The sequence below is a fragment of the Lepidochelys olivacea genome, assembly GCF_965140295.1.
Source record: "Lepidochelys olivacea isolate rLepOli2 genome assembly, chromosome: 2".
Classification (NCBI taxonomy): domain Eukaryota; kingdom Metazoa; phylum Chordata; order Testudines; family Cheloniidae; genus Lepidochelys; species Lepidochelys olivacea.
The window spans coordinates 201,936,168-201,963,772 of NC_140412.1; the positions used below are offsets into that span (position 1 = coordinate 201,936,168).

The following is a 27,605-nucleotide window of genomic DNA, read 5'->3' on the forward strand; positions in this document are numbered from 1 at the left end:
GGATGGACAAAAATGGCAAAAACGGTAGGACCCTTTAATAAGCCGACCCTATATTTCTGGGGTTGGCAAACTTTGGCTTCTGGCCTATCAGGGTAAGCCGCTAGTGGGCCGGCATGTTTTGTTTACCTGGAGTGTCCGCAGGCACAGAGTCCCTCCACTCCCAGTGGCCTCGGTTTGCCATTCCCAGCCAATGGGAGCTGTGGGAAGCGGCATGGGCCCAGGGACGTGCTGGCTGCCACTTTCTGCAGCTCCCATTGGCTGGGAATGGTGAACTGTGGCCAGTGGGAGCTGCGGGGCTCCATGCCTGTGAACGGTCCAGGTAAACCAAACATCCCGGCCCACGAGCATCTTACCCTGACAGGCCAGGAGCCAAAGTTTGCCGACCCCTGATCTACAATGACAATGTATTAGATATTCAATTCAATAATTCAATAGAGCTTAAAATCATCAACTTTTGGTGTGGAGCCGTTGATAAGCTGACCCCCCGCTTTTTGATGCTTCACTTTTTTACCAAAAAAATTCGGCTTTTGAATGAGTATATACAATACTCTCTTTCTTACCTGTCTAAGATTTCAAGTGGTTAAAATGGGATTCAGCACCACTGGGTTGGGCCTCTGCACCCCTCCATAGATTGAGACAGAGGGGTGGATGGGCCAAGTTTGATTGGTGCTACAACCCTGTGGGCTAGGTTGCAGTGCTACTGAAATTTGGCCCATCCACCTCTCCATAGGGTCAAACTTAAGTGGCGCTGTAGTGCTGTGTGCCAAGTTGCAATGCCACTCAGTTTGAGGGCCCTGTTAAACAGGGGGCCCAGGTCAAACTGCTCTTCAATCAGGACGGGGCATGTTAGGCATAAAAAGTAGGACAGCCCCGCAAAACCTGAGGCTGTTGAATGGTATGCTCTTTGATTCTGATTTCATACAATCTTGTTTCCTTTTGCATTCACCACATATGTTTCAAAGTTGGCGAGTGACATGTGCTCCTAAGTAGAATATCTGCTTTTAAAGATGACTCAGCAAGGTACTTGAGCAGCAGCTTCAGTAAAATTACTGCTCTCAGACTTAAAGTTACACTGTAGGATCTTAATCTCTCAGTACTTCAATTCTTTCTTTGTAAAATAAAGTTAATAATTCTTTTCTACCTCACAAAGTTGCTGTGGAGATAAATTCCTTAAGGTTTTTAAGGCACTCAGATACTATGTTGGTGGGCCCATATCAGTTCATATAAGCTAGCTCTAGATGGTAGAAGGTAAAACATGTCTCTATCCTAGAGATCAGAATCGAGACGTGAGTATTGTTATTAATTAAATGCTGTAAATGCTCAGTTAGGACCTGTGCTGTGAATGTGTGTTAAGAACAACCACAAAACTTTTTTTTTAAATAAAAAAATAAACTCAAAACCAAGCTAACAGCTTTGCGTATTGTAGATCCATGTCCGATGGTACATTGAGTTTAATTTACATTTGACTGTTGTTCTTAGCACTTGTTTTTAAAATATAACCAAGTAAACAAACCTCACTAAAGAAAGAAAAATAAGACTATTTTCTGAAAATCAGCAACAGCCTGATTCCTTGCGATAGAGATAAATATATTTTCAGTAATGTGCTTAAAAGGCAACTATTAGTTTTTAATGAATGTAAGAGATTTATTTTTTTAGCAGAGCTACTAAAATAATAATCATACATGAAGGAGTACTTCATACAAGCTCAGGAAATTATATTCAGAGATTTAGCTGGGGAATTTGGTTCTGGTTTGAAAGATAACGTTCATTTATACTTACAAAAAATGTTTAGTTCATTAGCATACTTCTATTCTGTAGACACTGAAAAGCTTTAATGCCCGAAAAATTACTTAGATGTAACTTGGTTTTATGAATTACCAAGCACTAACGATATAAATGGTCTTATTATTCTGTCACATCTAGTTCTGTACTGTTCCAGAATGTAGCTATTGCACAATAGGAGGCATTCTAAAGTTGTTTTTTTATCACAAAAGAACCAGCGTAGCTTGATTTTGAGATAATATGCTGACTACAAGTGGGTATATGATTTTAAGATGTTTGGCAAAAGTGCAAACCTTCAGAGGAAAGCCTTTTGAATGTTTCAAACTTGTAGGTATTATATTTCATGAACTGAGGCTTTTATGTGTTTCATAATAAAAATAACCGCTAACAAAATAAGAATAATCCAGTCATTTTGAGTGATTGAGAAAAACTGGACAGACCAAAAAGTGCTAACTTGCTGCTAAAATCACTCTGGGTCTGATTCTTAAATCACTTATATCAGTGTAAATAAGGAGAAATTCCACTGAAACCAGTGGAGTTAAAGTGGTATAGAATTGGCATAAATGAGAGGAGAATTTGGTCCATTATCATTTACCTTTTCAAAGCAGTGGGTAAGGACCTAGCTGGGTAACTCCAACAGATATCAATTGGAGTCATGTGGCTAAAAGATGTGTAGCACTTTGATACTTGCCCCTAAGAGTTGATATTTTTCTCCGCTCTCTGAAACACCTCATGATATATTGGTTAGAAATTGGTATTCTCTTTTGTGTCTGTAATTAATATAATAATCAGCATTGATTATTTCTGAGTCTTTAATTCAGTTCAGATTATGCTATCAACTTGTGTTTTGGCTTTGGGTTTTCTTGCTGCTCAAAGCTTTCTCTTAATCATTTTGGGTACAGCAGACATAACACATTTGGGATACAGTTTTGAAAGCAATTTCCATTGTCTGGAAAATAGGCCTGAGAGTTATTGATGGCCTCTTTGTAATGGTGAAGTTTGCCCCTCTTTATTCACTGATTTTTGTAAGCATTTATTTTTAACTTTTAATACTGGCAAAAATTACTCTGAAGAAAGGTTCACTGTTAATACCCATACTGCGCTAAATGATAAAGCTCTTATACCAGCGTGATAAGCACCTGTGTGAAAGAAACTGATTACCAACTGAATTAGTCTGGTAATGCTGATAACTCCACAGCAAGGTCTATAATGATTGCAATGAAAAAAAGAAGTTATGCCATGAGATTTGCCTACAACCTATATATTTAGTCTTTCCATACCATGTCCATGTCAATCAAGTTATTGTGGAAATGGGTTAGCTTCCCAAAGATAGAGCATATGGCCTTGAATATTTTCTTCAAATAAATGTCCCCCAAATCTTCCATTCAGTGAGGGGCGGGGAAATAATGTTTTTGCACTAAGTCTTTAAAGATGGGATTTTCAAACTGGCCTGAGTTAGGAGCCCAAATCCCAGTTGTCACCAAACTCTCTCAAGCCTGTTTTGAAAATCTCAGCCTAAAGAAATAAAGCATATTTGTAACTAATGGCTGTGTATATGAGTGGTGATATTAGGAAAGGGTCTGTGGATCAGAATCTCTGCAGCCATTTTGTCCTATTGTAAGCTTGGGAATAGTCTTGCTACTGAGCGGAACTTTCCTGGCTTCTGCACTACCCCGGTGAAGTGGGCTAGAGAAAGGTTCCGAGTCCTCGCTCCCACTTCCTTTACCCAGTGGCCTCCCTGCCCTTGAAGACTCCCCTTCCCCTTCCACTCTCCTGTCTGGCAGAGTCCTTGTAACCCCAACAAGGCTGGGCCCAGGATTCCAGGGGGGCTCGACCCCCAACCCTGCTGTGGTCACCTAGGACAGGGGCTAGGGTGTCCGCACTCCGGGGTACTCTCTCTACACTGGGCACTTCTCTGACCCACTGACCATTACATACAAGTTAAAGGAAACACAAGTTATTTAATCAACAGTTAATTTTACAAAGAATAAGGAAAAATGGGAAAGGTTAAAGGAAACACATCACCCTGCTCTGTGGCAGGGAACATCACAAACAGCGTCTCTGGAACATCAGGGCAGTTCACAGTCTGTTCCTTGAAAGTCCCAGGCCCTGGCTCTGCCGCAGGGATGCTGTGGGTTGGACACTTGCTCTGGTGGTGGCCACACGCTCTCAGGCTCTAAGTGGTAGGACCCTTCTTCTCAGTGTCGCCTCCACCCTGTCAGGGTTACGATCCAAGCCTGGCCTGCAGAGCCTCTTGGCTGAGGCGTCTCCCTGTGCTGGGCCCGCTGCCCAGGGTCCCCCTCGCTCTCCCCAGCTGCTCACCGCACCCAGCTCTGGGCTGCTCCAGCCCCAGCTCCACCACTCTGTCTCTGCACTGCTGCTGCTCTGCCTCCAGCTCCCTGGGCTGTGTCTCTGGCCCCTCTGGCTCTGGTTGCTGCAGCTCTGCTCCCAGAGCAAGTCCGCTCTCTCTGGGCTGTGCCTCTAGCTTTGGGGCTGCAGCTCTGCTCCCAGGACAGGGTCTTCTCTCTCTGGGCTGCTTTTCTGGTCCCTCTGGATCTGGCACGGCTCTGCTCCCCAGCTTAGCTTGGGCCCCTGCTTTCTCCTTAGGTCAGCCCCACTCTGTCTGACCCAGGCAAATCCAGCTCACACGGAGAATGGGACCTCCCTGGCCTCCTGATTGGCCTGCTTGCCCTGTCATTCAGGCTGACCTGGAGCATTGGCCTCTCCCCATTGTTCCTGGGGTCTATCAGTCTCAGGGTCCTGGTTTCCCATAGACCCTTCCCCTTTTAGTACGGGGAGCCAGCCAACCAAAACACCCCCACTGAATGTTAGTAAGGGGGCAACAGTCCCCTTACACTGTTCCACTGCATCATCTGGTCCTAAAGTCAGTTTAGCCAGTCTTGCATGCATCACCCCAATATGTGTGATCCTCGATGGCATAAAGCCAGTATAGCTGCTCTAATATGGCAAGAGGGACCAGCCCACAGAGCCAGCAGCAGCATTAGGGGAGTTCAAAGATAAATTTTAAATCCTAACTTGTGCTCTGTGCAGATCACTCCAGGGTCTGGCGCTGTACACGTCGAAAGTAAGGGAGCTCAACTAATTGGATTAGAATTAGATGGGTTAAAAATGGTTTAGAAGAGGGCATTTAATAAATTGTACTTGTATGGATTTGATATATGGCTTTGTAGATGTGAGTCAGCATGTATATTCTACATAAGATTCATAAACCAACAATGTACAGGGGCATAAAAGCATGTGGGTAAAATATAAGTGATTACACAGCTATATGAAAAATTCAGACTTGGGGGAAATGTATTCCTTTTTATGGCCACATCTGTTATTTTCACTAGCCTATTTTGTCTGCAGAATTTACATTGAATCTTGTTTAAGAATGTATGAGGTAGCTGATGGGCATCAAATGAGTCTGTCAAAGAGCTGACTGTTGATAAGGTATTGCAACCAGTGGCATGGCAAATCTCTGTACACAAATTCCTTGCAATCAATATTATATTAATCGTTTAGTCTCTGCTAGTTTAAAATGAACATCCTTCCAGGGACAGCATTCAGCCGAGTGGCATCCAGCGAAGTAGCAAACACTGCTGTATATTTGGAGAAGGAAGTTAAATTAAATGTGTGAAGCTCTAAATTGAATTAGTAGATTGAAAGCAGCATTATGTACTGGAGTGTCAGTAATGCATGGTGATATAAGATGGGAATGTGTATGTGATCCCATCTTTTTGATGGGCCTCTCACCAGAGGCAGAGGGGCAGGCCAGCGAAGATAAGCACCAACAACAGTAAAGTCCTAGTCCTAGCTTCTGGATCCTACCCAACAACCTCTAAGGTGGAGGGAAATAAAGCAAAAAGAATGAATGGAGACCGCTTCTCTGTTGGATACAATCGTTGTTCCAGAGGGTAAGGTCACGCAGTTGGCCCCAGGCATTCAGGCTTTGCATTTGTTTTTTAGATTGACATATAACAAAAATGCATCCAAACGCAGCCCTTGTAGAAAGAAATGGTTATTGACCTTACATGAAAAGAAGGAATCCACCTTTCCAGAGTAACTCACGTTATTAGAGCAGAGTTTGAGGACAGAAGTCTATTGCTTTGCAATGTGTCATTTTATTATCAAAGGAATAGAGCAGAAATTTTATGATTTTTTTTTAATTCATCATCTTGTTACCCCTTCATCACAAATGGATCTGTGGATTGATCGCTCCACTGTCTGTGTAGAGTTCTGTATAAGAGTAGGACAGAGAGATAGCAATCCAAATCTTTCTCATCCTGACACACACGGGGTGTTCAATAAGCAAATAAAATTACTACTCTGCTTTGAAAGGAAGCAACACACACCATATAGAACCCAAACATATCCTTTTCCTGGAGTTTGGTCCTGTTGATAACTCAGATACCAAAAAATAGACTTCAGCCTCAGCTTTCTCTCCAAGTTCAGTCTTTCCTAGTGTAGCCCCTCCCCTAAGCTGTGGCTTAAGCCTCTTTCCTAGTGCTTGCTAATCAGAGTGTCTTCTCCCCCGTCCTTGCATGGTTTGGGTTCTAGGTTCTTTGTTGAGGGGTGCTGTCCCTTGGGAAAATAACTAAAACTACTACTTTTAACCAGGAGTATGATCCACCACGTAAGAAGCAAAATACAGTCCTACAAATCCCAATAAATGAAATACTACACGTGGCAGTGAAAGGCTCCTGCAGTGGAGAAAGGCTCCTGCAGTGCCACGCTGCCAGAGACTTTCACTGTGACGAGGAAAGGCTCTGGTAGACAGGAGGCAGCTGGACACTACACGCCTAAACATAGAAATTTAGATGTGGGCGGCGTAGCTTGGGTGTATAGAGAGCCTTGTAGAGTATACATCCTGGAGGATTCAGGCATGTAGGCACTGTACTCACCTAAGCTGTGTCTCATCATCTGTGCTGGTATTTATACTGTGCTATATGGGCATGCAGTGTCTGTACACACTGCCATAAGTGGCTTGAGGGACTGAGCAGTCCTGGCTCCTTGCTGGTCCTGCAAATTGTCTTATATTAACCCCCCCCTTAAGAAGCCTCTCTGTTGACTTGTGCAGGAGTTTCCAGTCTATTCTGTCCACACCCCAGACTCTAAACATCCTGGGAATTGGTGTTTGGAGTCTCTGGAGCCAATATTGTAGCTGATAGGGTAGGTGCCATACAGGCTCAGTCCTGCATCCCAGAAGCTCTCAAAACTCCAAAAGAGATTACGTTGTGTTTTCCTGAAGGACTGCCTCTTGCCCCAGAGAAACACTCCAAAGTTAACCACAATTTTTATAGTGGGGGTGCTGAGAGCCATTGAACCAAACTGCAAATCCTGTATATGATGGAAACCACTTCAAGCCAGGAGGTGCAGCACGCCTCAGATCCTCAGTTCCAGCACTTATGCCTTATATCCTTGCTATAGCGAACACAATCCGCCTGTCAGCAGCAGTGACCCTGCAGGAGTGTAGCACTTTAGTTTAGGGTGACCCACTAGAGGAGGCTTATATTCTATGGAGGTCCCCAGAACCAGCCACCTTGTTGCAGAGATATTCACAGATTTGCCCTGTTCAACTACCTGGCTAGCAGCAAAAATGAGTTATGTATTGTCTGTTCAAGGTTTCTTGACTGTAATTATTCTCCAACCCAAATGTACACAGACTATTATGTTAACACTATCTGAAACACATTTACAGAATGATTTTGTACTGGTAAACCAGGGACACATCAGATAATCTATATGAATATTCCATGATAGATCACCATATCCATTATTTTTAAAATTTCTAATCTATTCCACAATATTCAAAGATTATGTCAATTATTTACTGGTTGCTGTGCCACGGTATGCCATGTTCACTGTCCCCAAGGCTCCCTTTATACAACCAAATGTAGGAGCCCAGGTTGCAACACAACTAACTCAAGCAATCTGAAAAATGTTAGCACAGTTTAAGATGGGTGTAGGAGGGCATCAGTTGAGTTAAGCTAACACAAATGAAAAGGTACCTTGTTTTCTCATGTAAACAGGGACCAAAAGTCTAGATTCTTGAAGCAAACAATAGGAACTGCAATATTTTATTCCCTTTATATGCCTTTACATTATATGGTCATTTAGTCATCAGTGTATAAGCTTCTTATTCCTGTTATATGCCCGCAGACCTTTTTTTCAGTATTACCAAGTCTCGCAGGCAAAACCAAAAAAAGCAGGGAGATGACATATTTCTCTTTTCTATGAATGCACACAAGCCACAGAATTCTACCATCTTTTTCACATATTGGTTGAATGCTTTCCTATTCTATTGTGTGTCTCCTGCTACAGAAACAAGCACATACCACACACAGAGGAGCAGAGATACTTCTTACCTTTTTAACTTTAAGGGAACTTGTCTGAGCTACCGTTTTGCTTTAAATTGGTTGAAAGTTTTGAGGGTAGGATTATACCTCTCCTAAATTACCAAATGCTTTGTGAAGGAGCTAAAATCCCAAATCAACACAAAGTTCTTAAGTGTCAATATTTGCAATGGGATCTGTACACAATCATAACGTATGTGTTCGTTCATCTGCATAATAGCTTCACATCTGACAACATGGCTGCATATCACCTAAGAGCTGGAATAATTTTTGTTTCTACCCTGTATTCCAACCACTGGAAATATAGTAAAATCTAAAATTGTGCTAAAAAATTATCTTTCTGCCAAGCCAATATCTCCTTTTGGAGATCTGTTTGTGCCAGAGCAGATGCAGTGTGCAACTAAACACTATTTTCAGCCTAGGAGCATCCGGCTGGATAAAAAAGTTCCGTGTTGTAAAGCTCAAATAACCCTTCATTTCTTCCAATTATTTGAGATTCACCCTGCTCGAAGATCTGATTGGGAGAATTATTGTCTTGGGTATTGAGGTAAAATAGGTTTATTATCTTAAACAAACAAAAGCAAAAAAAAGTAGCTAAGATATTAGTAGGAAACTGTTACATAAAGATTATTAATGTATTTTTATGACAGTATATATATATATATAGGGAGAGAGACAGAGAGAGAATACTCTTTTCATGGCAATATTTTTATTAGATTCACTGTATGTTTATGAAACAGTTGGCTACTACATGCCAGAGCAGCAGACTTATTCATTTTGCTAATATCAAGCAGTGATATGAGACTTTTCACATACTGTCCCAGCTTCCTAGAGCTTAGGAGTTAGAAAGGATGTGAAAATCTCCATGCCTCTTTGAAATGTATGTATATTTTCACATATAATATTTCCTCCCAGGTTCCCTAATCAGAATTGTTCTCCAGTGCATTTCAAGAGCTACACTCAACTGCAGGTGGAGGCAAGCCTTGCTTGATTGACTGTAAAATGCCTCCACGTTTCCATAAATGAGAGAGAAATATGAAGATAAATATGTGAGTTAAATATGAAATAAGTCCTTTGCTTGTTTCTGAACCTGAATGCAGCTACCTCCATTATGAGACTGTATGAGTTGAGAGGGAGGGAAGGAGGAATGGAGAGATGGAAAAGGAAGGAAGGGGGAAAGGAATGTTCCATAAACATGCTACCTTAAAAACAAATATTGAATGAATAACAAAAAGAAAAAAAACTTTCTGTAAGATTGAGTAATGTGCATTTGACATAGATGCAGAAGGCAAAAAATAAATTCTAAATGGAACTGAGATGCTACTTAATTTTATTTTTGTCATGAGATCTTTCAATGGAAATGTGGTTGCATTATTGCAAGGGATCTACTAAACCACTATGGCCAGAGCAAACATAGATTCTTGCCATTGACCCATCACACTGTCTACCAAATTGGCATGAAACAAAGTAGTGATGCCACTGTAAATCTTTTATTCTCTGACATATTATCCTGCTTCCTTTGAAAAGCACTTTTTCATTATTTTTTTTTTACCTTAAACACTGTGTAAGAATGTGCTGCAATTCAGTGTTTATGGAAAATAAATGCACTTCAGTAAATGGAAAATGGGTTCCCCGACAAAGATCAATAAATGCCGCATACAGCAGAGTGAAGTTATCAAAATGCAAATATTTTAAACAAAATAAAATTTAAAATTGCCAAGATAAACTATTCCCTTAAAGCATACTGGTGGAGACGTTTTCTAGTTTACATAATGTAATTAAATTCAAGCTTGAAAAATTCAAATTCGTCCCAAAGATGTTACAACACGATTTAATGTGGTGATAAGGATGAAAATGTAGCATGTTTGAAGGCCACAAGAGTATTATAAAATTGTGTTTGAAAGCTGACAACAATTGTTTGCAAGCATTCTTAAGAAAGGCTGCTCACTCGTGGCATTATGAAAATAAAACCTATTTTGTTATTAGTCACCTCATGGAGACAATTTGGGTCAAATTCATCCCTGATATGACTTCACTGGGCTCACTGAATTACACTAGGGATAAATCTGGCCTGTTTTGTCATGCAGGAAACAAACAAATGCAAATGTAGTGGATAGAAAAGAAATATGAATCAAAGTCTTCTTAAAACATTGTAAGGCATGTTGCTTATTGTCTTGCTGTAATGTATAAGAGTGGTACAGGTGTTATACAATCTGCTTTGTTACACTGTTTGTTCTAATTCTTTATTTAATAGGAGTCAGAATGAATGCAGGGCTCGTAGTCCGGGCTCAGAAGTTCTAATCCTGGCTCTTCCACTGATCTGATGTAACCTTGTTCAAACTATTTTACAGATGAGAATGCAGGGGGTTCAATGAAGATAATACTGCCCAACAGCCAGGGTCAGGGAAATAGGATTAATTAGTTTACATGCTTACAACACCCTTTAGAAAAGGTAAAGCACCAGCTCTGCTATGATTAAGGTTTAGATTAGTTTCTGTTTAAAGCTTGAATTTTCTAAATGCTCTAGAATCCTCACAGTTACTCAGATTCAGAGATGACCCATAACCCTTGATAGTGAGGAGAGGGCACAATTTAAAGGGTTAAACTGTGACTACAGGCAAGGAAGAGGCGGGACTCAGAGGGCTTCCCCACACCCCCTCTGGTGGAGTTGTGTTGCCAGCCTGGTCTTGCTTCCCTGTTCTGGGCACCACCTAGTGGGGCTCAATGCAAGCACTAGGTACCGTTGCCTGTCCCAGGCACATCCCCCTCAGCCTGACTCCCGCCCTGGCAGAAATCGGGGGGAGGGAAAGCATGTGATCCACTAGTGGTAGAAGCTAGACAAAACAGCATAGAAATGAGGCATTCTGGTCTCTCAAGGTACATATATCACTTCTTTCCTTTGATCACACAGACCTGGATCAGAGACAGGGTCTCGCATACAAAACCGGAGGGGCATGGGCCACCTAGATCACTTCATATCACAATCACAGTTCTTCCAAGCTGCTCCAACTAATTCCTCCACCACTCAGTACATCTACCAAAATGAATGCAACGGGAATACATTCAGATAATTTCCAGTAGCTATTCCCTGCTCCAGCCGGACTGAGTTAGAGATGCATGGGTGTTTAACCTTAATTCTGTATTTCTTGGTTTTCACAAGTTTATTTTGCTGAACCTGACATTCTGGAAGGGCGCAAGATACCACTCGGCTACCTTAACTATGCATCAGTGCAGGGTGGTGGTTGTTTTTTGCCATTTAATACCGTAAGTATTAAATATTCTCTAGGCTTCTGATTGTCCTTTGATCATGTAGGATTATGGGAGTCCCCAACTCTCAAGTCATTTGGGAGTTGAATCAGTGGGACTAGAGTCCTCAGCAACTTGCAGGAGGTTTTTTACGCCTTTTGGCATCTCATTATAGACACTTTAAATATTTTTGTTAAAAAAAGAAAAGGAGTACTTGTGGCACCTTAGAGACTAGCCAATTTATTTGAGCATAATCTTTCGTGAGCATCCAATGAAGTGAGCCGTAGCTCACAAAAGCTTATACTCAAATAAATTGGTTAGTCTCTAATGTGCCACAAGTACTCCTTTTCTTTTTGCGAATACAGACTAACACGGCTGCTACTCTGAAACCTGTCAATATTTTCGTTGTTTATGAACCTTTTGCTTGCTTGTTCGCAAGCGTTTATAATCATAACTAGAATCAATCAAAGGGAGGAACAATTTGGATCTCCTTGTAGTGTTTCCTATTGGAGCTGCTTTAAAACATAACATTTGTCCCTTTTGAATTAAAGTGAATTTTGTCCCCATTTCATAAAATCTTGATGGCATAATCGTCTGGTGACAGCCATACTGTATTTCTATTTGATATTATTTGGCCAGTCTTTGCTTGTTTGTCTTTTGGCAAGATTTCTTTTTGAACTGGTTATACCTTCTCAGAATTGTTGTCTTCATGATTCAGGCAGGGTGTGCCCATTAACTCTCAATTAAATGTCCAAGATGGGTGATATATTTAATATTTGTACATTTCCTTTTCTTCCAACACACATTATTTCTTGTTGCACATTTGCCTTTCTTAAAATTCCATAAATACATATTTTATAAATTGTCCCTTCAATCATTTTTGAGGGAAGGATTGTTGTGTGTCTTGCCCTCCAACCCTTTTCCCCTCAAAGTAATAGGCCAATTTGGCACATTAGTCTTTACCTTTTGTATATAGTTCTATTTCTGCCATTTAAAAAAAATCTCTTTAGCAGGTTTGAATGCCTTTGAGTCACGGAACTGAGATCAAAGACTAATCCATTAGTTGCCTTTCAGAATTGCCCTTGCCTGAGAGACACTCACAGAAAGTTGAAAACTAGCCTTGGTAAAATGTGTTGACTTCAGCGAGACTAATTCGGAAAGTATGTAATATGCCCAGAAGTTCTTCATTTGTTATTTACTTAGCCAATCTTGCTAAATAATCACATAAATTATATAAACAATTGTGTATCTTTAATCTTGTTTGTTTTGTGTATTGCCTTATAGTTCTTGGAGTAATTTTTCCCTTGAAAAACTGAAAGTAACTTCTATTGATGTTCTGAGATCATTAGTGGACTTTTAGCTTACCTGCTGGTTTTAAAAATGCTTGAAACCCATTGATTTTCTGTTTTAAAATTTAAAATACTTAACGAATTCCTCACCTTGCAGTGCATGCTTGGGGCCAATTCCCAAGCAGCCCACTGGGTCACAAGTATCTCAGACAGGACCTTTCTAACTGACAAATCTCATTGGGACCCATCTCATGATTTGTTCCAATGCAGATCTCAGCTAGCTCCAGTGGCCTGGGTGGGTATGAAGACCGTGCCCCCTCTCTATTCTCAGGCCTGCGCAGGAACCCTGACAGAAGCCAAAGCCTGAAAGTGCTCCCTTTCTCCATTCTGGAAGTAGCAGAGGTGAGATCAGTGAAGCCACAAGCTGCATGAGACATAGAGGTGCACCCCCTCAGTATGGATTGCTGTGCCTAGGACCATTGCCCAAGCAGCGCACTAGATTACAGGGGCCTCATCTGCATACACTTGCTAACCCACCAACTGCACTACAACTTGCTAATGTTGCAACCGTTGTAATTTAAACCCGCAAGACCAGACCTGTAGGATGCAAAATGGAAGTGAAAACCTGTATGAGAGTTTGCCAGTTTTGCCATATTGCAAACATCCCTTCCAAATTCCAGGACTGTAATTCAGCCCAGGCACTGGCACTGAAGGAAATCCAGAATACTAGTTTAAGATGGGGAGGAGTGGGACCCTCAAAGGGTTACTTGCCTTACAGCAAACTGTAGCAACCTCCAGCTCCTCCAGGGAAGAGCCTATCACCCGACCCCATTACCACCCCTACCATCCAGTGGCTGTAGAGGTGGGCAGGAAAGGGATTGGAAGGGAAAAAACAAAGCAGCAGCTCTCTCCTCAACACATGCTGAAACAAATGAGAGGGGGAAGGGGAAGCAGAGGACCACATGAAGCATTGCCCTAGCTGATCCTAGTTGTGATCTTTTCCACTCTACCCATCCGAGGGTGAGTCCACTACTGCTGGCCTCATCAAAGCTGCAGTCTAGCTAGTAAGCTGAGTAGTTGATCAAATTTGCTCATATGTACCAAACATAATATTTACCAATATGGGAGTCAATCCAAACAAGATTTTCTCTCTCATGTGTGCGCACACATACACAAAACAAAATTTGTTTGGATTGACTCCCATGAAATATTTCATCACAAAAGACAGGGAGTTGGCTGAAAAAAATTATGTACCGTGGGAGAGTTACAACGGAAACTACATCTCAGTCTTAGCTACAGAATTTGCTATTGGCAAACATACTAGGTAAGGTTCATTTGAGGCATTACAGTTTATCCAATGCTCTTCTTGTGAAATGGTTATAGTGAAACTGTTAATGCAGATTTATAGTATGGCATGGGTACTTAACCAAAGAAAATAAGTAATGATCATATATCCATTTTGACACTTATTTGTCAGTGAGCATTTCTTGATAGGACCAAAAGTTGTTGTGGCTCAATATTCCTTAAATTTGATATATTGTCCTTGGATTTATGGAAAGTTTTTATAGCTCTATTTATACTTCAGATTTATTCACATCTTCACGAATATCATTACTACGCGGCTATGGTGAAACTATCCTCATTGTTGAGAAAAATAACCTATTTGGTTTCTTCATGGTACATTTTAATAAATGGAGAACATTTTATATTTCATCATAGATGGACCTAATTCTGATCTCTGTTGACATGTAAATCCAAAGTAACTCGATTGAGTTTGATAACTGACATCAGAGTTTCATGCTGTATTGTATGATATGCATTTCTTGAGCAGACTGATTACTAATCATGTACTTAAACTAATTTGTTCAGAAATTGGTGGATTTTTGGTATACTTTTCCCCTCAGCTATTTTTTTTCTGAAAAAGACCTTTTAGACATAATTAAAATTTAACTTCTTGTATTGTGTTGTAACCGACATCTCATTATTTTCACATATTATACGACCTATTGTTGATGTCTGAAGAGTGGGCCAAACTTGTCCTTGAAGTCAATGGCATTGTAGGAAAATGAACATAAAACATGGCTCAGTTAATTTTAATGTGTAGGCAACTAGTTTTAGTAAAAATAATTACTGGATGAAATGCTCTGGGGGTCAGTGTTCAAGGAAGGACGTGACAGATACGTAACTTAAGAGAGTTCTAATACAAAAAGGAGCAACAATTTAAAAACAAGATTATCTTTTGTGGCATGCTATAGGCTTTTGGATAAAATGGTTACACTGGGTTTTTCTGTCTCCTATACCATTTTCTCTGTGCGGGCTTTCCATTTAGTGATCCCATTTTCTATTATTCAGAGCTAAATTGCCGCAGCACAAGTATGAGCTAGAAGTCACTTTTATACTGCAGCCAACTCTCCAGGAGGAGTTGGAAAAGAAATCCACCTAAACAAAACTCACTTCCCTCACAAAAAATGAGAAATCAGGCCTTATGCATATGAAGTTGACAAGGCAGAGGGTTGCAGTATACTGCCACTCACTGTCCAACACAAGTTTGCTATTCCATGTCATGGGTTAGAATGGTGGCTGCATTCAACCGTTCCCCTCAACTTTAGTAGGTGTTAAGGTCACAACATCCATGTAATCGAAGACCCTGTTTCCTTGCTGGACTGCCACCTTCAACATCGCTTTTGATTCTGGTTTGTGCAGAACACACAGAAGCAGAGAGACACATCCCCCCTCTATCCCCCTGTCATGCTGATACACCAGCAGGCCCTTCCTCACTTTAGCTCCACTGCAGAGCTAAAGTGATACACAGAGCTTAGTACAGATCCTCTTCACTGAGGTGAACATCCCTCCGACAGCTGGGCAAATTTTTTCAGACAAATAGTTTATTCGCCCCAAAATTCAGACTCTGGTCAACCAAACTATTTGCAAATTTGAGACAAATGTGGTGGTGAACAGTTTTGGACAAAACAAACACCTGCCCCTCAAAAAACAGGGGGGATAGATTCACAAGGAGCTTAGGTGCCATTCACAAAACAGTCCTCTTCTTTCACCCAATAGCACAGTGGTTAGGGCACTTGTCAGGGAGAAAGAAGACCCAGGTTCAATTCCCTGCTTTAATTATTATGTATTTATACAAAGTGCAACAGCTTCAACAGGAGAGATTGAGAGTTTCCCTCTGCAAATAGCCAACATGCTGGTAGCTAGGGCACTCACTTGGGATAAGGGAGACCTGGATTCAAGTTCCTGCTCCAGAGTGGGGATTTGAACCTTGGGCTCCCACATCATAGCTGAGTTCCCTAATCACTGTCCTATCAGGTATGAGGGTGGTGTGGGTGTGGGTGCATGCACAGTTGTCACTGGTGGTTGTTTTTTGGGAGGGTAAATCCAGCCCTTTGTTTCCTTTGCTTTTATTAAAAAAAATGTTTTAAATGCCTGAAAATGAAACAAAAGTTTTGTTCACTTTTTCGAGTGGCCAAAAATTCAGAATACTTTGGTTTGATTCAAACTGATTTTTCCCCCATTTTTCAGAACTGCCAGAGAAATGAAAAAATCATTATTTTCAGAGTTATACTTTGCCTCATAGATAGTCCATACGCAAGTAGTAATCACTTTGAATGCAGTTTTCTTGGAGGTAATTCACTTACTAGATGAGTAGAAGAGGATAGGCAAGCAACTGCAAAGTCTGTGGCTGGCGAAACCTCTATGAAATTCTTTCAGGTATCTAATTATACTTTAAGGGGTAGAGTAAACTGTAATTAAGCCCTTTTACAATTCTGATTTATCACAGAGTTCAGAGGTGGGTGCACATAGGAAGAATCTCTGTGTGCTAAGAGCCTAGACCAGTATTTTCAAATGTGTGTACCTGAACTTTGACACCATCCCCTCTAACTCCATATTTAGGCACCTAAAAGTGGTCTGATGTTTAGAGGTACTAAGTTTGCAAACCATCGAAAAAAGCAAGCCACTTAAGCATCTAATGGCCTAAATTTAAATGCCTGTGTTTGAAAATTATGTATGTTGTCCCTAATATATTTGAGAAGTGTTGTATTTAAGCTTTATTTGTAGTATGTGAGAGAGAACTTGACTCTGAGGTACAGCCCTGGTGAACGCTACAAACTTATGTTGTTATAACTACATCACTCAGGGGTTTGGAAAATCCACACCCCTGAGCGACACACTGACACAGTGTAGATGATGGGGGGACTTCTACTGTTGACATAGCTACCACCTTTCAGGGAGGTGGACTACCTACAAGAAGCTCTTTTGTTGGCGTTGATTATGTCTTCACTAAGCACTACAGCAGTGCGACTGCACCGCAGCACCTCTGTAAGTGTAGACAAGTCCACAGTCTTTTCATTGGGACATGGGAAACAGATAGAATTACTTTGCGGGCAGATATAGTGGCAGGGCATTTTCAGACTTCATAATTAAATTCAGAGATACAGCAGATCAAAAGGGAGCTGTACAAAAAGATGTAACAAGAAAATCTGGTGCTGATACAAACTAGAGTTTCTCTGTGTAAATGTCTTTCTGAATTAGAATGAGAAGAGGCTCTGTTAATACGATCAAAAGGTGAGAACAGAGCTGAAACCCTCCTTTTAAAGCTAACTATTATAAACCAGATACGAAAGTATTTGAATGTTATTGGCAGTGTGTTAGAAAAGCAGTGTCTTTGATCTTCTTCTGCAAGAAAAGTACTGGAGCATTTAGAGTTTAAAATAAATCAGTTGTCCCTGGGTGATTTTACAATATTTTTTTCGATTAAACAGTAAATGGCAGCACGCATTTTGTGTTTTGATCCCAATTTGTCTTTAAAGATAAACATGGCCGGCCTATGTCTGTCCTCGGAGAACTCAGTGGAACACATAGTTACTGTAGGCTGCTCTATTGGCTGTTGTTTGGTTGCAGTGGTTGCTCTATAGATTAAGGAACAAGTGTCTCAGCACGGTCTTAGAAAGATTGGAGATGCCATTCTTTAGTATGGGATGAAAAATTAAGGTAAATAAAGATCCAATGGAAATCTTGCAAATGTAGGGATGTTATTAACAGCAGTGTTCTCATCAAATTGTCAGTGGGTAGTTTACATTTTCCACACACAAATTCCAGCTCTGGTTTCAGTTGATATTCCTCACTTTCTGCTCTAAATTGCTGTGTAGTGATGCTGTGCACTACCAACAGTTGCCATGTTTATCCCAGAGGTGGCTGGATTTCAGTGGGTGTGAATGATCCAATAGAGATCCCAAGTTCTGAAACCTCCTGACGTGCAGTGTATAAATGTAAGTCACTGGCATTTTCACAATATGCTAACACATTTTTTTTTTCCACAACAGGTGTAGCACATGGGTATAAAATTGCAAGGCGTAAATTTAAGGGTCAAATTCAGAGCTGATGAGAAAGTCCAGTGTAAGTTGATTTAAAATATCTGTTGAAAGAGCAGAGGCTGTATTTTATTTTACCCCATCCTTCCACCCACTCTGTATGTAAGTTACTGGTGTGTTACAGCTTACTGCTGTGTAACTTGCCCCATCTTTTATGTCACCAGAATGCCCAGAATGTTTGTTTTTCCTTTGAGGACTATACTTGACTTGTTGAATTTGTACATGTTTTCCATGGAATTAATTAACATGGTTTGTAGCCTTCTCTTCTTCACTGATATTTTATCGTACATTTAGGGTCCAATCCAATTCCCATGATAATCAACAAAAACCTCCTATTGATTTCAGTGGGCATTGGTTCAGGCTCCTTCTTTGCAACAATTTCCAATTTGGAATTACAGTGTAGAAGTTATCATAGATTGTATGTTGAGAAACAGAGATCTTAGTTCATTATCAGCCTTCAGTTTTGGACCTTGCTGTGATGAATGAATATGAATTAATCACTAGCCTGGTTACCAAGGGACCAGTGATCATGATCTAATTACATTCAATATGGTGAAACAGAGGACAGTTCCTAGCAATATATACTTGTGTTTCAAAGGGCCTAACTTCTCAAACTGAGGAGAATTATTAATTAAGTTATTAGGGAGAAAATTCAGACAGAAAAATAAGAATGACCTCTATCAGGAGTTATTTAACAAAGTGTTTACTAGATAGCCAAAAAGGCATGATTCAACAATCAACAAAGAGAGAGTAACTTTAGTCTAAAGTCCTTCTTGGTTCAGTGGCAAAGTGAAGGCTGCAATTAAAAATAAGGAGGCAACATATAACAAATGCAAAAAAGGGGAAACAGATAGCAATCAATATAAATTAGCAATCAACATAAATTAAAAGTTATAAAGTGTAGAAAAGGGAAGCCAAAGACATTGGGGGAGACTCCATGGGTGACTATATTATGGACAATAAATAGTTTTTAAAGTATATTAAGAATAAAAGAAATCCTGGCAATGTTATAAGTCCATTACTAGATGGAGATGGTAAAACTGTCAATAGTGATGCTGAAAAGGCAAAAGTGTTCAATAAATATTACTGTTGTATACTTGAAAAGAAGCAGGATGATGTACTATGCCTATCACATGAAGTATTTCCCAGTCCATTAGTAATCAAGGAGAATATTAAGAGCTACTCTGGAAACCCATTTTTACATCAGAAGGCCCAGATAACTTGCCCCCAAGAGTCCTAAAAGAGTTGACTGAGGGGTTCTCTGGCCCCCTGATGTCCATTTTTAATACATTTTGGAATAACAGGGACATTTCAGAAGACTGGAAGAATGCTAATGTACCAGTAAACAAAAGGGCATGCTGAATGACATGGCTAACTATAGGCCAGTTAGCCTGACATCAATCCTGGGAAAAATAATAGGAAAGCTGATATGGGATTCCATTGATAAAGAATTAAAGCATAAAATGAATAGATTTCAAAGCCATAAGGGACCTTTGTGATCATCTAGGCTGACTTCCTGTATAACACAGGAGGTCAGACTAGAACACAATTAATGCAATCATCATTATTTTATGGTAAATATGTCTTGACAAACCTGATTTCATTTTTTATGAGATTGCAAGTTTGGTTGATAAATGCAATAGTGTTAATGTAATGTATCTGAACTTCTGTAAGGCATTTTGATTAAGAAACTAGAAAGATACAAAATCAACATGTCACATATTAAATGGATTATAAATGGGATAACTGGTAGATCTCAAAATGTTGTTAAACATTATGAATCATAATAGAGAGAGGTTTCAGAGTAACAGCCGTGTTAGTCTGTATTCGCAAAAAGAAAAGGAGTACTTGTGGCACCTTAGAGACTAACCAATTTATTAGAGCATAAGCTTTCGTGAGCTACAGCTCACTTCATCAGATGCATATCGTGGAAACTGCAGCAGACTTTATATATACACAGAGAATATGAAACAATACCTCCTCCCACCCCACTGTCCTGCTGGTAATAGCTTATCTAAAGTGATCATCAGGTGGGCCATTTCCAGCACAAATCCAGGTTTTCTCACCCTCCACCCCACCCACACAAATTCACTCTCCTGCTGATGATAGCCCATCCAAAGTGACAACTCTTTACACAATGTGCATGACAATCAAGTTGGGCTATTTCCTGCACAAATCCAGGTTTTCTCACATCCCCCCCACCCCCATACACACACAAACTCACTCTCCTGCTGGTAATAGCTCATCCAAACTGACCACTCTTCAACTTTAAATCCAAGTTAAACCAGAACATCTGGGGGGGGGGGGGGTAGGAAAAAACAAGAGGAAACAGGCTACCTTGCATAATGACTTAGCCACTCCCAGTCTCTATTTAAGCCTAAATTAATATTAAAGAATTAAAGCATAAAATTAATAAATAAATCATATTTAAATTAATATTAATTTAGGCTTAAATAGAGACTGGGAGTGGCTAAGTCATTATGCAAGGTAGCCTGTTTCCTCTTGTTTTTTCCTACCCCCCCCCCCCAGATGTTCTGGTTTAACTTGGATTTAAACTTGAAGAGTGGTCAGTTTGGATGAGCTATTACCAGCAGGAGAGTGAGTTTGTGTGTGTATGGGGGTGGGGGGGATGTGAGAAAACCTGGATTTGTGCAGGAAATAGCCCAACTTGATTGTCATGCACATTGTGTAAAGAGTTGTCACTTTGGATGGGCTATCACCAGCAGGAGAGTGAATTTGTGTGGGTGGGGTGGAGGGTGAGAAAACCTGGATTTGTGCTGGAAATGGCCCACCTGATGATCACTTTAGATAAGCTATTACCAGCAGGACAGTGGGGTGGGAGGAGGTATTGTTTCATATTCTCTGTGTATATATAAAGTCTGCTGCAGTTTCCACGATATGCATCTGATGAAGTGAGCTGTAGCTCACGAAAGCTTATGCTCTAATAAATTGGTTAGTCTCTAAGGTGCCACAAGTACTCCTTTTCTTAATAGTGAGAGGGTATGTTTCTAGTGGAGTGCCATAAGGATAACTTTTGACCCAGTACCATTTCATATATCTATCAAGGACCTGAAAGAAAACATAAAATCATTACAGATAGTTTGAAGATGACACAAACAATGGAGGAGGAGTAAATAATGACGAGGACGGGTCACTGATATGGAGCGATTTGGATCATTTGGTAAGCTGGGTGCAAGTAAACAATATATGTTTCATTATGGCCAAATGTAAATTTATACACCTAGGAACAAAGAATGTAGGCAATACTTCTAGGATGGGGGGACGGGATTCTACCTTGGGAAATAATGACGCTAAAAATGATATAGGGCTCATAGTGGATGAGTAACTCAACAATGTTGTGGCAAAAAGGTTTAATGTGATTCTTGGGTGTATAAACAGAAGAGTTGTGAGTAGGAGTAGGGAGGTGATTTGACCTCTGGGTACAGCATTGGTGAGTCCACTAGTGGAATATTACTTGCAGTTCTGGTGTCCACATTATAAAAAGGATATTGAACTGGAGATGGTGCAGAAAAGAGATACAAAAATGATTCAAGGGATGAAGAAAATGCCTTATGGTCAGAGACATAGAGTTCAATCTGTTTAGTTTATCCAAAAGGAGATTGAGAGATGACTTAATGACAGTGTATAAGTATCTTCCACAGGGAGAAAATACTGGGTAGAAAAGGCTTTTTAATCCAGTGGAGTAAAGCATAAAAAGAACCAATGATTGAAAGCTGAAGCCAGAGAAATTTAAATTGGAAATCAGTGAAGGTGATTAGCCATTGGAAGTGGTGGATTCTCCAACTCTTGCTATCTCCAAATCAAGACTAGATGCCATTCTGGAAGATACGCTTTAGCCAACACAAATTATTGGGCTCAATACAGGGGTAACTGGTGAAATATAATGGCCTCTGATATATAGGAGGTCAGACTAGATGATCTAATAGTCCCTTCTGGCCTTAAACCTTATGAATCTATGCATAAGGGGGCCCCTACATATCCGAATCCTTTGTCCTCCAGGATGGACCACAACCTGCCTGAACAGGGAACAGTGGTCTGAAAAGCAAGTAAAGGCCCAGTCTGCTGAAACAGAAGTGATGGTGAATTTCTCATTAGTCCAACTAATATTCTTATGTGAATGGCCCCTGTCACTGCCACCTGGAGGAATGGGCAAGGTTATAGTCTAGGAGGAATGGCACTTGGATAGGGCCAGAGGGTTTGTCTAGGGCCATAAATTGCCTTAACCCAGCTCTTGACTGAAATAGTTATGGATCTTCTTAAAAACGTTTGATCTCTAACATGAACCCTGAATAAGACTTATCACTTCCTGCCACGACTTATTGCTTATATGATTATAATATCTCTAACAAATTGTGATCAATAGACATGATCAAAGAAGCTTCTGCATTAGGCATATTTTTCATTCTGATTTATCATCTTAACCCCAATCAAATACCTGAATGGGTCCCTTAGTGGAATAACAAGCAGAGCCAATGCCTGAAATGTTGAATTGAGTTTTTTTTAAAGGCACTGTAATAAACATCACTATTCATGAAGAAAAATGTGACCTTTCATTTGAAATATATCTATGTCCAGACTGTAAACTAGTATCAGTATAAAATGTAAGCCACTTGGTTTCTACACATAAATGCATATTGGTGCTATTCATAGTTCTTAAACCTCATATTTGGAAAATCCTAGCTACTTACACATAAGGTTTGCTGCAAGTACTGTTATTGAACAGATAAAGTCTGCATGGCTAAGATTTGTAAAGGCTCTCCACATCAAAAGGAGAGTCTTTGTTTATCTCTAGAAAATGCTTTTATAAGAGGTTCTGGATAGCCATTTCCAATAGAGAATGGACCAGTTGATCAGATAGCAGCTAAACTAATGAAAAGCATCATGGAAGTGACAGGAAGATTAATTAAGTTCCTCCAGTTGTATTCATGTGTGGCAGTACAGAGTTCCTTTGGGTACTGTGCAGTTAAATGGTATTCATGGTGACAAATACTGCAGATTTCTAGAAGTGACACTTCTGAGTCAAGGGTAAAAGCACATTTGGTAGTTTTATCCAGTGGAAAAAGATCAGAACAGAGATGAGCTACTATGATAGTTAAACACACACACACACACTCACACAACCCTCCCCTTTAATTTAACCTCAGGGGATTAGTTAGGAATTGCAAAATCTATGTTATTTTGTAGTAAAAATGCCATATGTCTTAAACTATTCCAGATGGCTTCAAAGTAAAAACAAACCAAACTTCTAGCCAATGTATTAAGTGTATTTGACTTCAGGCACACATTTATGCACACTTGGAAACACTTCCAATTACTTTTGGATTCTTGCAAAATTGTGGCTTAATTACTCTTCTTTCTGCACTGTTGTTGTTATGGCATAAATAATAATAAAGTGTCCATTATCTATAATGTTCCCCCATCCCCAATTTGCTTAAATTCTGCTCAGATTACCTTGAAGAGGTTTTTTTTTTTTCATTTTTCAAAGGGAAACAAAGAGATTCCGTGTGATTTGGGCTGCTGCTTCCATTTTGTTTTCAGATTCAACACAGTATATTTCTGTTGCTCATGGTTGTCTGTGCACAATAGATGAAATTTATTTTGAGAAAAATTGGAAGCCTCTCAGGTGTATGAGATCTTTTAGCCTTCTATACGAGACACACAAACTGATAATGTTGTGTCACTGGTGTCTTTTGTTGCACGGTATTACATTTCTGCCAACAAAGAGTCCCTGCATGTGCTTCTGCACTCGCCTTAAAAAAAAAAAAGTGCGGTAAGTCTATCAGATTGAAATTCCTCAAAGCCAACCAGTAAGAATCTTGATATAAATCTATTATTGGTTGCTTCCTGGGATAATTCGAAACCAGAAGTGAGGTTTCCAGGAATCAGCAGGCACATTAATTTTATTAAATATTAATCAATGTTTGCAGTAGACATGTCTGCAAGTAGTTTTAGTTCCCAACATGGGGCATAGTATAAATTAGTACTAAAATGTGTGTGAAAAGAGTGGGCTCAAAGTTAAAAAACAGGATGGTAGAGCATATACCTTACCAAGGGCTGCATTGTGGCTTTGGTCCTGAGCATAGGGGTGGGCCACCCCAGGAGAAACACGGGGCACAAATTATGTCTTTGGGAAGTACAATTCCCACCCTACTTCTCCCTTATTCTAGGCAGGTTGTAATATGCTGCTGACCCATACCTGCAGAAAATTTTAACACCTCTGTGACAGCTCAGCTCTGCTGGTCTGTGTATCAGAAGGGAAGAACCCAGGGTTTTCTCTACCTGCCCACTAGCTTATTCCTGCATGCCCAGACACCTGGTCCAAGTAGTGCACTCACAGGCATAAGGAAGGTTCTTACTTTATGACCCTGCAAAGCTCTGTTCAGTAGAGTCCTAAATGCTTGTCCTAAAACACCAATCACTGAATGTTAAAATTACCACACCAAATCCTGTTTTCCTTTGCAGCCATGCAATTCTATTTTGGGATCAGAATTTGGCCTGTGTTTATTGGAGCTCTGATGCTTTCTGTGATTTTTTGGGAATTACACATGTGGTGAAAGCATGATTTGGCCCGAAGTATGTGAATTTGGGCTATGGAAGCTTGCCAGAAAGAAAGACCAGCCTCTTCCCTTGCATCTGCTCCATAAGGGAAATTCAAAGTTACTTAAATAAAATATCCAGTTCTCTTATGGCTCTTTTTGATTATAGATTTTCTTTGTTTATACAACATATAATAACTGGAGTGACAGTTTTAACACATTAGAGTATAAAAGTGAAAATAATCACCCAAACTGTGTCTGTACTGAAGATGAGTTTTAAAAGGGACAAGATCCTGTGGTGGTGTAAAACTTAAACAGAGCTACAGTGCTTTATACCAGCTGAGGATCTAGCCCAAGATGCATGACAATTTACGATGACACAGGTAGCATTGCACATTATGCAGCTGTTTAGAATGAGGAGGAGATGGCTTCTGTGCCGGCAACTAAGCTCCAAATGCTACTGCGTTGATCTGCCCCTTTAACTATTTGGGCACTGTGTACTCACCAGGTGCAGAGCTTCACTTTCGTTTGTCCCTGTTCGTTGCCAGAAAAATAAAGCTACCACAGCAAATAGCTGTGTTACTATCAGCTTCCCCTACATCTATAACCTTTGCTGTTCGGTCCAAATGTAACAGCTACCTCTACCTTCCTTGGTGTAGAGGGTCCTCCTTCAGCATGCTCAGTGTAGTTTTGCTGTGCAAGATGGAGGCTGGATTTGCGACCTCTTGTAACCTAGAGCTCTGCAGAGATGTTTGGGGAGAGGCACGGCTAGGTCAAGAGCAGAGTTGAAGGATTTGCCATTGGATAGGTCCTCTGGTCTTTTTTATCCCCACTAAGGAGAGGTATGTGAGGGCTGCAGAGATTGTCCTTGAGTAAGTCTGCTGATGATCTGTGAGGATTACTTGCCCCTCCTCGAAAAATGTCACCACTTCTTATCTGAAATGCTTGGACTGGACATCAGCAACCACATTTTCTGCTAGAGGTAAAATATATTCCCTTGTACAAAGAGGCAGCAAATGAGTGAGTGAGAATGACTGTATAGCCTGGTAACTAGGGCACTCCCTGTAGGAGGTGGGAGACTGAAGATCAAGTCCCCGGTCTGGTCAATACTTAATTATTTATACATAGTGGAAAAGCTTCAACAGAAGAGGCTGAAAGAAGCCTATGCCAGAATATCCCATACCTCATCAGGGCCCTTGCTTACAAAATAGTAGACTCAAGTTCAAATCCCTGTTCCACAGAGGAGGGGAAATTGAACGTTGGTTGCCCGCATCTCAGGTGGGTGCTTTATCCACTGGGTAAAGGTTATAAAGGAGGCTTCCATTACCTCCTTCTCACCTTTTGTGAACCTAGCCCTTTGTTTCTTTTGCTTTTGTATAAAAAAGTGCCTGGAAACACAATGAAATGGAAAAGGAGTACTTGTGGCACCTTAGAGACTAACCAATTTATTTGAGCATAAGCTTTCATTTTGAATCAACCAAAACATTTTGTTTGACCCAAAATAGTTTTTTGTTGACTTTTCAATTTGCCCAATTTTTCTGAAACACTTGTGTTTTGCTTAGGTCAAGCTGAATTTTTTTTCTTGATGTTTTTTTTTTCCAGCTCTGACAGAGGAAAAAATAGTTATTCACCCAAGTTTAGCCATGACCCCTATACACCTCTTTTGCAGGACCTTCTTGTCATGAAATTCATATAATGGCCTTTCCCCTCCTTCAGTCTGCACTCAACTCTTTTGACCTTTGTGGCGGTAGCATAAAACCCAGTCAAGTCTTGTACGGGGTGTAGAGTTCCCTTGCATGTCTAGTATATAGCCACCATCTACAACAGAACTTTGTTTGGCTCCTTTGATACTAGAATAATTGCACCCTAAGTGATGGGACCTCATAAAAACTGAACTTAGTGTGGAGGTTTTAAGGATAAGAAGTGGAGATTTAAGTGAATTATACCATTAATGATCTGGATGATGGGATTACTTGCACCCTCAGCAAGTTCTTGGATGACACTACGCTGGAGGGAGAGGTAGATACACTGAAGGGTAGGGATAGCGTCCCGTGACATAGACAAATTGGAGGACTGGGCCAAAAGAAATCTGATGTGGTTCAACAAGGACAAGTGCAGAGTCCTGCACTTAGGACAGAAGAATCCCATGCATTGCTACAGGCTGGGGACCAACTGGTTAAGCGGCAGTTCTGCAGAAAAGGACCTGGGGTTTACAGTGGACAAGAAGCTAGATAAGAGTCAACAGTGTGTCCTTGTTGCCAAGAACACTAACAGCATCTTGGGCTGCATTAGTAGGAGCATTGCCAGCAGATCGAGGGAAGTGATTATTTCCCTCTATTTGGCACTGGTGAGGCCACATATAGAGTATTTTGTCCAGTTTTGGTCCCCGTACTACAGAAAAGATGTGGGCAAATTAGAAAGAGTCCAGCAGAGGGCAGCAGAAATGATTAGGGGGCTGGGTACATGATTTATGAGGAGAGGCTGAGGGAACTGGGCTTATTTAGTCTGCAGAAGAGAAGAGTGAGGGGGCATTTGATAGGAGCTTTCAACTATCTCAAGGGGAGTTCCAAAGAGGATGGAACTATACTGTTCTCAGTGGTGGTAGATGACAGAAGAAGGAGCAATGGTCTCAGGTTGCAGTGGAGGAGGTCTAGGTTGGATATTAGGAAACACTATTTCATTAGGAGGGTGTTGAAGCTCTGGGATGGGTTACCCAGGGAAGTAGTGGAATCTCCATCCTTAAAGCTTTTTAAGGCCTGGATTGACAAAGCCCTGGCTGGGATGATTTAGTTGGGGTTGGTCCTGGTTTGAGCAGGGGATTGACCTCCTGAGGTCTCTTCTAACCCTAATCATCTATGATTCTATGATATCTGTCATCCTCTTTCCTGTGGAATGAAAGCATTTATCCCATTTGATCCCACTATAATGAGATAAACACTTCAGTGTACTTTCCTTTGTTATTTTTAGTTTATTTTTATTTATTTATCTTAAGTG

General features: G+C 40.5%; 1 protein-coding gene across 3 annotated transcripts in view; it reads left to right on the forward strand.

Moving 5' to 3' along the window:
- Window positions 1-27,605, forward strand: part of ZNF385D (zinc finger protein 385D) — a 609,568-nt gene that overhangs the window by 329,275 nt on the left and 252,688 nt on the right. Inside the window, exon 1 of one of the 3 annotated variants that reach the window (XM_084619094.1) lies at window positions 21,127-21,235. The exons of the other annotated variants lie outside the window; for them this stretch is intronic. Coding sequence (XP_084475220.1) covers window positions 21,214-21,235 — 22 coding nt within the window. The 5' untranslated portion in view covers window positions 21,127-21,213. Of the gene's footprint in view, window positions 1-21,126; window positions 21,236-27,605 lie in introns of those variants that run through there. 3 annotated transcript variants of the gene reach the window in all.